The sequence below is a fragment of the Prionailurus bengalensis genome, chromosome B1 (assembly GCF_016509475.1).
Source record: "Prionailurus bengalensis isolate Pbe53 chromosome B1, Fcat_Pben_1.1_paternal_pri, whole genome shotgun sequence".
NCBI classification, from domain to species: domain Eukaryota; kingdom Metazoa; phylum Chordata; class Mammalia; order Carnivora; family Felidae; genus Prionailurus; species Prionailurus bengalensis.
This window is the reverse complement of record NC_057344.1, coordinates 6712701-6726550: the sequence shown is the minus strand read 5'-3', so window position 1 is coordinate 6726550 and position 13850 is coordinate 6712701. Positions and strand designations below refer to the sequence as shown.

General features: G+C 49.1%; 1 protein-coding gene across 1 annotated transcript; it reads left to right on the top strand.

The window, feature by feature from the left end:
- The first annotated feature begins 1294 nt into the window (after positions 1-1294).
- Positions 1295-13850, top strand: DEFB1 (defensin beta 1). The gene is made up of 2 exons (XM_043557597.1): positions 1295-1430; positions 13037-13850. The coding sequence occupies exons 1-2, from the start codon at positions 1373-1375 to the stop codon at positions 13183-13185; spliced, it is 207 nt and encodes a 68-aa protein (XP_043413532.1). The 5' UTR covers positions 1295-1372; the 3' UTR covers positions 13186-13850.

Below are 13850 nucleotides of genomic sequence, written 5' to 3'. Positions count from 1 at the left end.
CAAAGCTTGGAAGCCATCAAGGTGTCCTCCAGTAAGTGAACGGATAAGGAAACCGTGGTTCATCCGGACAATGGGATATTATTCAGCGCTGAAAAGACATGCTCTGTGAAGTGACGAGAAGACACGGAGGAACCTTAAATGCCTATCACAAGTGAAAGAGGCCAATCGGAAAAGACTACAGACTGTTTCCACCTCTGTGACATTCTGGAAAAGGCAAAACTATGGAGACAGTAAAGAGACCAGTGGTTGCCAGAGGGGAGAGGGGGGAGGGAGGGATGAATAGATGGGGCACGGAGGACATTTAGGGCAGAGAGACTGCTCTACATGACACTGTAGTGGTGAATACATGTGTCCAAGCCCACAGAATGTATGACACCCACAGTGAACGTTAATGCTACGGGCCTGGGGAGATAATGATATGTAGATTTAAGCTCATCAATTGTAACATATGTTCCCTCTGGTGGAGGATGCTGATGGGGGGAGGTTGTGGGGAGCGGTCAGAGAGTATACGGGAAATCTCTGTGCCTTCTCCTAAATTTGGCTGTATACCTACATCTGCTCTAAAAAAAAATAAAGTCTTGATAAAAATATACTGTTTCAGTGATAGAAGAGGCCCATAGATTACAAAAGATTTGAGAGACACAAGGGGAGGGGAGGGGAGGGGAGGGGAGGGGAGGGGAGGGGAGGGGAGGGGAGGGGAGGGGAGGGGAGGGAAGGGAAGGGAAGGGAAGGGAAGGGAAGGGAAGGGAAGGGAGAAGGAAGGGAGACTGACATTGGTTACTTAAGGAGAACACTCACAGCAGAAGCAGAGAATTGAGAAAGCAGACTTGGCCTGTTGGAAAGTCCACCCCTGTAGGCTAAATGAAAAGCAACCAGCTCAGCTTTGATCAGGAAAGAGGGTGATGTCTGGGGCCGTCTGACAGGGAACACAGCTCAGCTACATACACTCGTCCCGACTGGTGGCTTAGTGTCCCCTGAGGCTGCTTGTTCGGGCCCTGGGAGCCGCTCCAGCGGGGCCGCTAGCCTGAGCTGCCTTCTCCGGGAACCCCATCAGCATTGTCCAGCCTCAAAACCAAACAGAACTGGCCGGAGGAGCCAACCCCAGGTTTCCAGGCTGGAGGCTGAATCCGGTCGCAGCTAGATGGAGAAAAGTGGGTCCACGTGACTCGCAGCCTACTCGGGGCAAATGGCACCAGGGGTTATTTATTAGAATTTCACTCTGTGGGTTGCGACACCACCCTTCAGATCACCCATGTGATTGTGCAACCCTCTGCCCTATAAATACAGACACTCCCGCCTCTGGAAGCCTCTGTCAGCTCGGCCTCCGAGGAGCCTCCTTGGCCAGGCATCCGGGCCCAACCTGCCGGCCGCCATGAAGGCTCTCTGCTTCCTGCTGCTGGCGCTGTGCCTCCTCTCCCGCCTGGCCCCAGGTGAGCTTTGGGACACCCTCGCCCTGGGCCAGGAAGCAGGGGCTGAGTTCGGAGGACAGCTGTCCTTGTGTCCCAGGGGACGGAGGGACGGAAAAGCATCCCCAAGGTTGAGCAGCCGGCTTGGGCAGGTGGCAACGGGCAGGCCTGCTGAGCCTGGGGCTGGGGGCCACCCCCGGGAGTGACAGACTCAGGTCTCCCCCAGTGACTGTGGCTTGGGGGCGGGGGGCTCTTTGCTGTCGGTGCTTGGCAGGGATGTGGGGCCGGTCTCGGGAAGCTGCAGCATCTCCCAGCCCCGTGTTTGCCTTGGACATCTAGGAAGTCTGCCGTGTGGAAGGGGACCACCCACTCCACCAGCAACATGGCTCCCCGCACTGAGGGGCCGGCTCCCTATCCAGCTGAGGGAGGGGCAGGCTGCCACCTCGGCTCACCCCGGTCACTGGGTAGGGCCTCCCAGATGCCATGGCCAGAAGCTGCCAGTTCCTCCGGGTCAAAACAGCAGTGCACCTGCTGTAAGAGGAGGCAGTGCAGCCAACTGGGGGACATGTTTTATCCTGGCCCCGCCACTCCCTCACTGAGTGGCCTTGAGCAACCCATGCATGCTGGGCCTCAGTGTCCCCATCTGCAAAATGAGTGGGCCACTGCAGGTGGCCCTTAGAGCACCAAAGCTCCGGAATTCTCTCAAAGATCAGATTGTGCTTCTCTGCAGGGCATCACATAGACGTGGCTTCTCCAAACGTGACTCAGTCCCCCATCTGAAAACTGGGTCCAAAATATTCTAAGGCAGACTTTGAGTATTTCCAGCCGGGATCTATCGGAGGGGTGGGGATATCAACCGAATGAGTTGCCACCACATTTTTTCAAAAGAACAGAAAATACTAGTGCACGCCACACAGCGCGCATCCGTGCCGTTTCGCTGTCCTCTTACTCCCGCGGGTGTGTGAATGTGTGTGTTTGTTCTCGGTGGCCGTGCAAAATCGCTTACTGTGGTTCAGTGCCAACGCAGAAAAGTTGGAAAGTCACTAGGTTAACCCGAAGAGTTATCAATCACTCCGTCACCTCTAAATACGATTTAAGCATGTCATTCAAAGCACAGAATATAAAAGTGTTTCCAAGGATGTGCAGGAACAACCGGACCTAGCAGTTAGACAAATGGTGGCGACCAGGATTGAACACCTGGCATATGCAGGATTCACTCAGACTCTCCCCGGGGGATCTACCCCGAGCTGCCCTCCCGACAGCACGTAAATCCCGTCTGCACAGCCCTGCCAGGAAATGGATTCTCAGTATGGGGACGGGACTAAGTTTACTGTCTGAAGGTTGCTCAGTGGAGCTCCTGGAACGTGCTGCTCGGGTCCCAGCCTCACACAGTGACTCACCCTGAGCCCTCACGTGGGATCGGTTCACTCCCTTTTCTGGGAAAGCCGGTAGGTTCATCTAGTCACACAGGGGGAAACCGAGGCCCACGTGCCCCGAGGCGAATGACAGTTGTGGAGTCACTGCAGGAAACCATGACTTGACAGTCTCTTTTAGCAGTTGTTTTTTTTTTTTTTAACGTTTATTTATTTTTGAGACAGAGAGACAGAGCATGAATGGGGGAGGGGCAGAGAGAGAGGGAGACACAGGATCTGAAACAGGCTCCAGGCTCTGAGCCATCAGCACAGAGCCCGACGCGGGGTTGGAAATCACGAACCGCGAGATCGTGACCTGAGCCAAAGTCGGACGCTTAACAGACTGCGCCACCCAGGCGCCCCTCTTTAAGCAGTTTTTAATCTCTATCAGAAAAAAAAAAAATCATTTCTTCCTCTTATCTTCTACAAATCTTAAGTCTTATTCCTGGGAGCACAGAATGATGTCAAAATGTCAAGGCAATCGGGTCCCTGATCAGCTGGACGAGAACCCAGCCAAGGGGTACAGAGATCAGGGGAGTCTGAGGCTGTCTGCTCACCAATTCAGTGGCTATTTAGTTAACAGCTACTGTGTGCCAGCATTGTCCCGGAAAACACAACCCTCGATGTCATGGCCTTACATCGTAGAAGCAGAACATGACAAGAAACCCGATTTTATAATTAATTGTCTGATTACCATTGTGTTGTGAAATGCCATTAAGTACAGGGTGGTAACAGAACACGTCACAATGGGAGCTGACTTGGTCTTGAGGGGCCAGGCAGGCTTTCTTGAGGAAGCAGAGATGGGAAGGAAAGACGGAGGTCACTTTGGTGTTCACGGTATTTAAAAAAATAAAATAAAATAAAATAAATAAAACAAAACAAAATAAAATAAAACAAAACAAAATAATATATATATATATATATATATATATATATATATAACTTCCTTCTAGACATTAAAAACGCAGGATGTGTTGCATAAAATTCAGACTTTTATCTTCTCTTAAAAACACACAAAAATGAGGGGCGCCTGAGTGGCTCAGTCAGTTAAGCATCCGACTTCGACTCAGGTCATGATCTCACGGTTTGTGAGTTCAAGCCCCGAGTGGGGTTCTGAGCTGACAGTGCAGAGCCTGCTTGGGATTCTCTCTCTCTCTGCCCTTCCCCACTCATGCTTGCTCTCTCTCTCTCTCTCTACAAATATGTATATAAGTAAACTTTAAACACACACACACAGAATGAGGCCACATTCCCACATAGCACCAGGGAGCTGCAGCCGTGGTGGCTGCTGTCCCAGATGGACACTTGTGTCCACATCACCACAGACCCTACTACTCCCTCTCGCCTCCCCTCAGATCACTGCACCGACATCTAGCAGCTCGCCTGGCTGCCGTGCGTGTCCGGGTCCGCAGTCCCGAGGGAAACACACTGGTAAAAGGTGAAAGGGCAGGTGGGACTAAGGACAAGCTGGACAGAAAGGAGATCAGGTGGGAAGGCCCACAGAGGAAGAGAAACAGAAACCCCAAAGCTGTCTTTTAACCTAGTGCTTCGCCCAGGCCCCTGTGGGGAAGGAAGAATCATTATCCTCGTTTTGTGGATACATGGCTTGGCTAGACTCACGCAGGGCTGGCGACAGGCCGAGGGAGGACTACAACCCAGGCCATCGGCACTGCCCGCCCTCGGGGCCCGGGGTGTCAGCACAGAGAGGAGTCACAGGGACAAGAGGCTCTGGGGCCTCATTGAGTGAGGACTTCCATGGCAGGAAACCACCTGGGTGTGGACGAGCCCCGGAGACGTTTCAGCCGAGACAGTGAAGGAATCAGAAATGGCTTCTTCAGAGGCTGTGTTCACAGCGTGGACGCTGGTCAGAGGACAGCCGCACAGACACAGAGATGCAGACAGAACCTTCTCTCCTAGCTGCGCCTTTGTCCCAGGTGGTCAGCCCGTTACTATAGCAACACTAACCAAGCCCCCTGACAGAGGCACGGGCCACTCCTCGATACCCCTCCTTCCTGTCCCTCTGAGACACGGCTGGCACTCCCGGAGGTCTGGGCCTCGGTTTTCACCATCTTTAAAATGATGGTTTAGGCAAAATGACTCCCAGCTCCCTCACTCCGTGACCCTCGGTCTCTGCCCTGCCTTGCCCACACCTGAGCATCGCACTCTGCGATCCCCACCCCAACCTGCTTGCCCGAATTCCTTCCACCTGTCTGACCTCTGGCGACAGCCACCAGGAATGTGTGTGCTATGGCCTCTGGGTCCTATCCGGAAAAACACGCTCCCCAATGCCTCAGACATAAGGGCCCTGCGGCCTCCAAACCAGGCTTTGCAGAAGCCACCTGGTCAGTGCCGCACGGGAAACTGAGCTGTCCTCACAGAATGTCACACGTGGCTCTTCACAGCTGGAAAAAAGCAGTTCTACGAATATCATCTCACCATATGTCCCAGCCAGAAAATAGCAAGTATTTGACTTCAGTTGTGGCTCTGGATGCATCACCAGGCACAAGGATCGATCTTTTCAAAGTTTTTTTTTTTATTTTAACGTTTTATTTATTTTTGAGACACAGAGAGACAGAGCATGAGCAGGGGAGGGGCAGAGAGAGAGGGAGACACAGAATCTGAAACAGGCTCCAGGCTCTGAGCTGCCAGCACAGAGCCTGACGCGGGGCTCGAACTCACGAGCTGCGAGATCATGACCTGAGCCGAAGTCGGACGCTCAAGTGCCTGAGCCACCCAGGTGCCCCACAAGGATCGATCTTAAGAATAATCTAGACAGAGGGCTCATGGGTGGCTCAGTTGGCTGAGCATCCAACGCTTGATTTCAGCTCAGGTCATGATCCCAGAGTCTTGAGATCGAGCCCCATGCTGGGTTCTGTGCTGAACATGGAACTTGTGTAAGATTCTGTCTCTCTCTCTCCCCCGCACCCTGCCTCTCCCCCTCTCCCTCTCTCTCCCTCTGCCTCTCTCCCCTGCTCACATCCTCTCTGTCTAAAATGAAAAAAATAAAAAATTTTAAAAAAGAATAATCTAGACAGGAATTGAGTTAAAACTTCTCACACACTTATAAGAGGCTTTGCTGATTTCCAAAGTGTGAGTTGGCGAGCAGGGAGGTCATGAGCTACTTGTCTGAAGACGACAGTCTCTGGTCCGCAGTTATGCTCCAGTTCACTCTGGAGTTTTGTTATTTGTTTTGCAGGAGTGGCTTGTGTATTTCATTTTGTCCCCAGATACCTTGTGAGTGAAGTCTGACCCTTTCTAGCCCCTGAACAGCACCAGACTCCTACGCCGACAAGCAGCCTCTCTTTCAGTGCCCCACCTGCTCGTGGGCAGGCCTCCTCCTGACACGACCCCCACCCGACCACCTTGTCCTGACCGGGGAAGGCCCAAAGCTGACTTGTTGAGGCCCAGAGGGCTCCCATCAGCCGATCTCCCAGTCTCGCTCACTCCCCACCACCGCGTCCCTGTACACCTCCCCGTAGGCACGGGGCTCTGCCGTCGGGTGTTGCGAAAATCCAGACTGCATTCTTTAGTTCCATGTATCTGTATGTATGTTTGCTCCTCAATCAGCTCAGGCTGATCAGTCACGTAGGTGGTGTTCTGGCTCCTGACTTTCTGCAAGCCTGGCCTTTTCCTGCACATTCCACAGTGTGGTGCCGGCCTGAGACGGGGCGCGGATCCTGGCGCACGGCGAACATGGGCCTCGTCTTTTCTGAAACGCCTGTCATGTTGGCGATTTGCTCTTGCCTCTGCCTGGTGGTTCTTTAGCCCAAGAATTGTATAGTTATTTATTCAACAGTTTTCCCTTCCAACGGTGTTCCAAAGCCTCACCTGGGGCTCTAATTAACACAAAGGCAACCTTTGTGCCCTTGCTTCAGAGCAGAAGGGCACAGAGCGAGCTCCGTTCTCAGCAGCCTGACAGCCGCACTCCCGTGCTCGGATTCTCTCCCCTCTCTGTCTCCCATTCCCTGAAAGGCTCTTCAGGAAATGTTATTTTCATGGCTCTTCTATGCAAGGTCTAAAGATCCCCTTCTGCGTTTATCTCCTTTATGATCCGTCCCGCCTACTCTCCCTTGAACCATCAGCCTGTCACCTGCACAGGTTATATTGCCTGTCGGCAGCGTGGAAAGTTGGGGTTCCTGCTTGGTGCAGATTTATTTTCTGATGACTCTCAAACTTCAGCCTCTCCGGTGCTCGCTGCCCCGACCGTTCCTTCCTCCCTCTTGTTTTCTTCCGTGCCTGACCCATGCGTGGGCACATATTTCCTAGTTAGTCTCCTGCCTGTTATTACCCCCCGACTAGTTGCCGTTGCGTTTAGGTGGGATTAGGGACACTCCAGCTGTAACTGGCTTAAACGTGTGCACATCTGAACGGGTCCCCATTTCTGCCTCAAGCACAGAAGCCGGCACAAACCCGCTTTCTCTCCTTCTCACCCCTCATTCTTACCTGGAAGGGGGTTGTCTCTCTTCCACATTCCTCTGGTTCCGGGCGCTCCAGCGGGCTGCCACGGGGTGTGCTGGGTTGCATTCCTCAGGCTGCTCCGTGAGGACCCAGGTGGTAATGAGCACCAAGTTCAGGGAAGAGTTGGTGCCCTTGGGGAAGGGGAGAAGAGCAGGCTGAGTTATCTGCGGAGCTCACGGGCAGGGAAGGGGACCGGCGCGGGGACAGGAGAGGGCACTGGCGGCTGCATGTGGAGCAGGACGTGAGCAGCTCTGGGAATATGCAGAGACCTCTTCAGAAGCAGCTCTTCCTTTTTTCCCTGCCAAATAGGACATGCATCCAGAAAAGTGCAAAAGCATGAAGTACAACCTAATGAACTACTATACACAAGCAGCCTGTAACCAGGGTTTTAGTCAAGAAGTGGGGCTTGGCCAGCGCCCAAGAAATACCCCTCCAGCCTTCCGGGCCACCCACCCTTTGCGCCTTCCCCCAACGGTAATCATTGCTTGACTTTTATGGCAATGCCTTCCTTTATTTCTTACGCTTTTACCTTGTCAACACTCGTGCTCAATAATACAGCTTGGGTGCTGCCTGCCTTTCAATTGGCGAGATGCCAAGAGATAGGGGACATTGTGTGTCATAGGATATGCACAGAGGCGCCCGGGGGGCTCAGTTGGTTAAGCATCTGCCTCTTGATTTCGGCTCAGGTTATAATCTCATGGTTCGTGGGATCGAACCCCACGTTGGGCTCTGTGCTGAGAGCAAGGAGCCTGCTTGGAATTCTCCCTCTCCCTCTCTCTTTGCCTCTCCCCTGCTTGCACCCATGCTCGCTCTCTCTCTCTCTCTCTCTCTCTCTCTCTCTCTCTCAAAATAAATTAAAAAAGAAAAAGCATCTTCCAAAAAAAACAGGATGTGCACATATTCGATGTTGCACTGCTCTCCAGGGAATGACAGTTCCCACTGCTCCGTATCCACGCCAACAATCATTTTTAAATTATAACAGTCTGCTGACTGTAGTGGTAGCTCGGAGTTTTAATTTGCATTTTCCCAATAAATAACAAGTTGAGCACTTTTGTATACAGTTATAGCCATGTGGATATCTTTTGTGATATGTGAAATTACGTGTCTATGTTTCCTATAGATTACCTGTCCTTTCTTAGTGACTTGTAGCAGTTCTTTGTATATTCTGCATGGGAGCCCTTTGTCAGCTGTAAGCATTACAAATCTCTACTGCTCTCTTGTGCTTTGATTTGTCTCCTAATGGAAACTTTCCTTACGTAGAAGTTTATATCATTATCACAATGTGGCTAAATGTGTCATATCTTTTCCTTTATGGTTAATGCTTTCCTATCTTTTTTTTTTTTAATTTTTACTTATTTTTGACAGAGAGAGACACAGCATGAGCAGGGGAGGGGCAGAGAGAGAGGGAGACAGAATCTAAAGCAGGCTCCAGGCTCTTAGCTGTCAGCACAGAGCTGGACGCGGGGCTCAAACCCACAGACTGCGAGATCATGACCTGAGCTGAAGTCGGACACTCAACCGACTGAGCCACCCAGACGCCTCAATGCTTTTCGTATCTTAAGAAATCTTTCTTGGGGCTCCTGGGTGGCTCAGTCAGTTTAGCACCTGACTCTTGATTTCGGCTCAGGTCACGAACCCAGGGTCGTGGGATTGAGCCCTGCGTTGGCTCAGTGCTGAGTGTGGAGCCTCCTTGTGATTCTCTCTCTCTCCCTTTCTCTCTGCCCCTCCCCTGCTCATGCTCACTCTCTCTCAAAATAAAAAATTTAAAAAGGAAAAAAGTAAGTCTTTCTTTACCCCCAAAACATGAAGAAAGTCTACAACATTGTTTTCTGAAGGCTCGTTATTTTTCCTTTTTCATTTAGACTTCTAATCCATCTGTCAGTGGTTTTTATCTTTTTAATATTCTGATTTTTTGAGAGAGAGAGAGAGAGAGAGAGAGAGAGAGAGAGAGAGAGAGAAAGCATGCATGTGCATGCGTGCACAAGTTGGGAGGGGCAGAAGGAGGGAGAGAGAATCCCAAGCAGGCTCCACACCCGGCTCAGAGCCCACGGGGCTCCCTGTCTCACTACTGTGAGATCAGGACCTGAGCTGAAATCAAGAGTCAGATACTTAACCAAGTGAGCCACCCAAGTGCTCCCATCTGGCAATTGTTTTAATGTGTGAGTTAAGGGCAAAGTTGTGTTTTTTGGGTTTTTTTTTTTTTCAGTATGAATATCCAATTGTCCTGGAACCACCTCTAAGGAGACCATGTCCCCCGCACTGTTCTCCTGAGCCACTGTTGGTCTACGTCAATCCTCCGTATATGCATGGGTCCCTCTCTATGCCCTGCATTCTGTTCCATTTGTGTTTGTCCTTGTGTTACCACCACACAGTCTAATTACAGTGGGTCTATAATTAGTCTTGAAATCCAGTAAAGCAAGTCCTCCTACCTTCTCCAGGAGTGATTTGGCTATTCTTGGTCCCTCTGAATTTCCACATGAATTTTAGAGTAAGTTTGTCAGGGTTCACTGAAAGAATCTCTTGGGATTTTCATGATATTGAGTTAAATCTGCTGATTAGGGGCACTTGGGTGGTTCAGTCGGTTAAACATCTGACTTCGGCTCAGTCATGATCTCACAGCTTGCGAGTTTCAGCCCCGCGTCGGGCTCTGTGCTGACAGCTCGGAGCCTGGAGCCTGTTTCAGATTCTGTGTCTCCCTCTCTCTCTGCCCCTCCCCTGCTAGCGCTCTGTCTCTCAAAATAGTAAATAAACATTTTTAAAAATCTGCAGATTAATTTGGGGGAATTAACCTGTGAAAAATAATTAATCTTCCAGTGCTTAAACATAGAATTTCCACTTCTTCTGTTCTTCTTTAACTTATCAAAAAATATTGCATTCTTTTTTTTAATATTATATTTTTTATATACAGAAGTACTGCATTTTCTTAGATTTACAACTACGCACCTGGTATTTCAATATAGTGATTTATTTTAATTTCATTTAATTTGTTGGTCGCTAATACACAGAAGTAAAGTTGGGTTTTTTTTGTATGTATTGATATCATATAAAGCAAACTAGCTACACTTGTTAATTCCTTTTGGACTATCTACCTATAATCAGAATGCCTGCAAATGGTGACAATTTTATTTTTTTCCCAACCTTTATACCATTTGTTTTTGTTTTCTCTTCTGTTAGTCCCCTGGCGAGTACCTCAAGTACAACAACATTCAATGCAACTGACGACAGTGACTATGCTGGCCTTGTTGGCCATCTCACATGAAAAGTTTTCAATGTTTGACCGTTAAGAGTACTGCTTGTTGTAGACTTCTGCAGATACTCTTAATGAGATTCGGGAAGTTCCCTCCAGGGTTATGTGTTAAAAATTTTTATCATAAATCAATGTTGAATTTTTCCAATGCTTTCTGCATCTGTTGGGGTGATTAGATGATTTTCTCCTTTAATTGTTAATAGGCATTGACTGATCTTCAAATGTTAAATGAAAGCTTGAATTTGTGAAATAAACTGAGCCTGGTTTTATCCTGTTTGCTGATACTTTATAGAGGATCTTTGCCTCTCTACTGATCAGGGAGATTGAACCATAGTTTTCCTTTCCTTTCCCTGAATTCTTGACCTTTATAGACAGTGGCATTAAGATCACGTTGACATCCCATCAGGAATGGCAAATGTTCTCTTTTGTGATTCTGAAAAACAGTGCGTCGTGTAGATGTTATTCTTATTATTTGGTAGAATTTGCTAATGAAGCCATTTTGGCCTAGAGTCTCATTCATGGACCCAACAGCTTTGATAGCTATGAAACTATTCATATTTTCTAATTCCCATTTATTTCAGTAAGTTATATTTTTCTAAGAACCTTTCTATCTCAAGAAAAAAAGACTTTTCTATTTCAACTCAATTTTCAAGTTTGTTCAAACTAGTATTCCATTTTTCTATATGAACAGAAAAATATTTCTAATTTTTCTATTTCAACTAAATATTCAAGTTGTAAAGATCATACTACTTTTAATTTTTTATGTTAATAGAATATGTTGCCCTGGCTTTCCTTCCTGTCTGCTCCCAATCTTGACAAGGTAATTCTTTCCTGTTAGCTCTAAAATTTGAAAACCAATGGTCCAGTAATGCTCATTCTTTACTGAACATTAAATTCACCTAAGGAATTATTTCTTCTTTTAATGCCAGTACATAAACTCCATCCCGGGACAATTAAGTCAATAGTTTTAAGTAGATCTCAGCTGATTTCATGGGTATGCAGCATGGAGAACCACTGGTTTATGCTACAATTTCTCAACCGTAGTGCTACTGACATTTTGGGCCTGAGAATTCTCTGTTACGACGGCTGCTCTGTGCATCGCACGTATCTGGCAGCACTTCTGGCCTCCACCCACTAGATACCTAAACATCCGCCCTGCATCCCCCACAGGTGTGACAACCAGCAATGTCCCCAAACATTGCCATATATCCAGTCACCAGACAACCATGATTCCAGATCAGATGAGGCAGCTGTAACAGGGATATGGATTAAATAAGAGGACAATTTCAACCGGTATGAAAACTATCTTTCCAATAAGCAGAGACACATGACATCAGAATGGACCGTTCCCCAGAGTCATGATGGCCTGTTGTGTTAGCTTGAGTGGTGGCCATAATAAAATAGCACAGTGTGGGCTCCTTTAAGAGAGGTAATGAATTCCCTCACAGCTCTGGAGGCTAGAAGTTCAAGTTCAAGGTGTCAGCAGGTTTGGTGAAACCTCTCTCCTTGGCTCACAGATGGCCGCCTACTCTTGTGTCCTCATAAGGCCTTTTCTCTTTGAGTATATATCCCTTTATATATCCAAACGTCCTCTTCCTACAAGGACACCTGCCATGTTGGATTAGAACTACTTTTATGACCTCATCTAACATTAATTACCTGTCAAAAGGCCCTACCTCCAAATACAGTCACATTCTGAGGCACTGGGTGGTTAGGACATCAACATACTCATTCTGGTGGTGGGGACACAATTCGATTCACAACACCTATCAACGAAGGCATGCAAAACAATGGCCTGATAGTCACTTATCCGGGATATCATAGGGCGGCATTGTTCTCTATTAGACAGAATATGAGACTAGTCTAGAGACCTTGTGATTACGAGATTCTGGGATACTGGGAAGAAGGCAGAATAGATTCCAACTGGGCAAAACAGGGAAAGCATTATAGCACAGCTGTACTTCCGATGCTAAGGTGAGCCAACTTGCTGCCCCAGGCCCAGGGAGGAGAGAAGGCAGCCATCCGGGCTCTGCATATGGGCACCTGCCATGGAAGGACCACAGACTTGGTGACAGGAAAGACGGTGGAGCAGGGAATCGGTTCGGAGAGGATGGTATAACTAGGCAGCATGGGAATGGGGGCACAGACAGGAATGCTCATGGGGTTAGAAGTGAGTTGCAGCGTTCCTGAAACATGAGGCGTGTATTTGGGCAACAGTATGACGTGGTAGAATACTTTATGTGGGGACTAACTTGAATCCCTTGCACACCTCAAAGCTCTCAAGGAAACCCTACTCAGAACCTTACTGCTCATCACTGGCTAGCACAGACCTCAGATGGAGGACGCTCTGCAGGTGTCTTATTTCCTGGGCAGCCCCGGAGACACACGGAGTGCAAAGTTCTTGGAAGAGAGAACCCGTGGAACTGCTTTGCAAAGAGCTGCTTTACCTAATGTTCTGAAGTCACTGTGGCCACAAGCCATGAGTCTCAAGTGTTTTCTCTCCCTTCTTACAGGTGCTGCCTTTCTCACGGGTCTCGGCCAGCGGTCTGACCACTACATATGTGCCAGGAAAGGAGGAACCTGTAACTTTTCTCCATGCCCACTTTTTACCAGGATCGATGGCACCTGCTATGGTGGAAAGGCCAAGTGCTGCATGCGCTGACTCTGGCCTGGGAGCGATGGACAAAGCATGCGGAAGTCAAGTGAAGTCTTTGTAACCGCTGTTTTAATAAAAGAAGGCTTTTTTTTTTTTTTTAAAGCATCCCTCCTTCAGACCAAAATGAATCTTGTGTCTCCTTCTGGAAGAGGCTGAGAAAGTAAGGGGGTTAGGAGAGTGGAGCTGGGCTGGGCCACGGAGCCTGCCCAGTACAAGGATGGGAGATGCTGACCACAGCATTTTATCACCAAACCAACAGGCGGGCAATGAGACCCAGGACACATGAGGAGGAAATGCTGCAGAGGAAAGCTTCCCTGATCCTAGAAGCAACTCAACGTCATCCCAAACTCAACGTCTTAGCAGCCTGGCCAGGGAAACGGCCCCTGTGCAGAGCCCGGATGGCTGCCTTCTCTCCTCCCTGGGCCTGGGGCAACGGGTTGGTTCACCTTAGCACTGGAGACCCTCTGTCATGAGGACAAAGCTCCTCCCGTAACTTCCACTCTCGTGCCCAGACTCCCGCTCCACAACCACACCACCTGGCCGCACACTGCCACCAAGAGCATCTCTCACGGCCACAACGTCTCATCTCACTCCCTCGGCCTGTAGACACTTGTTGGTGAGGGAGACGGGTCGCTCTCCCTTTTTTCCAATAAATTTTTTACCACTCTTGA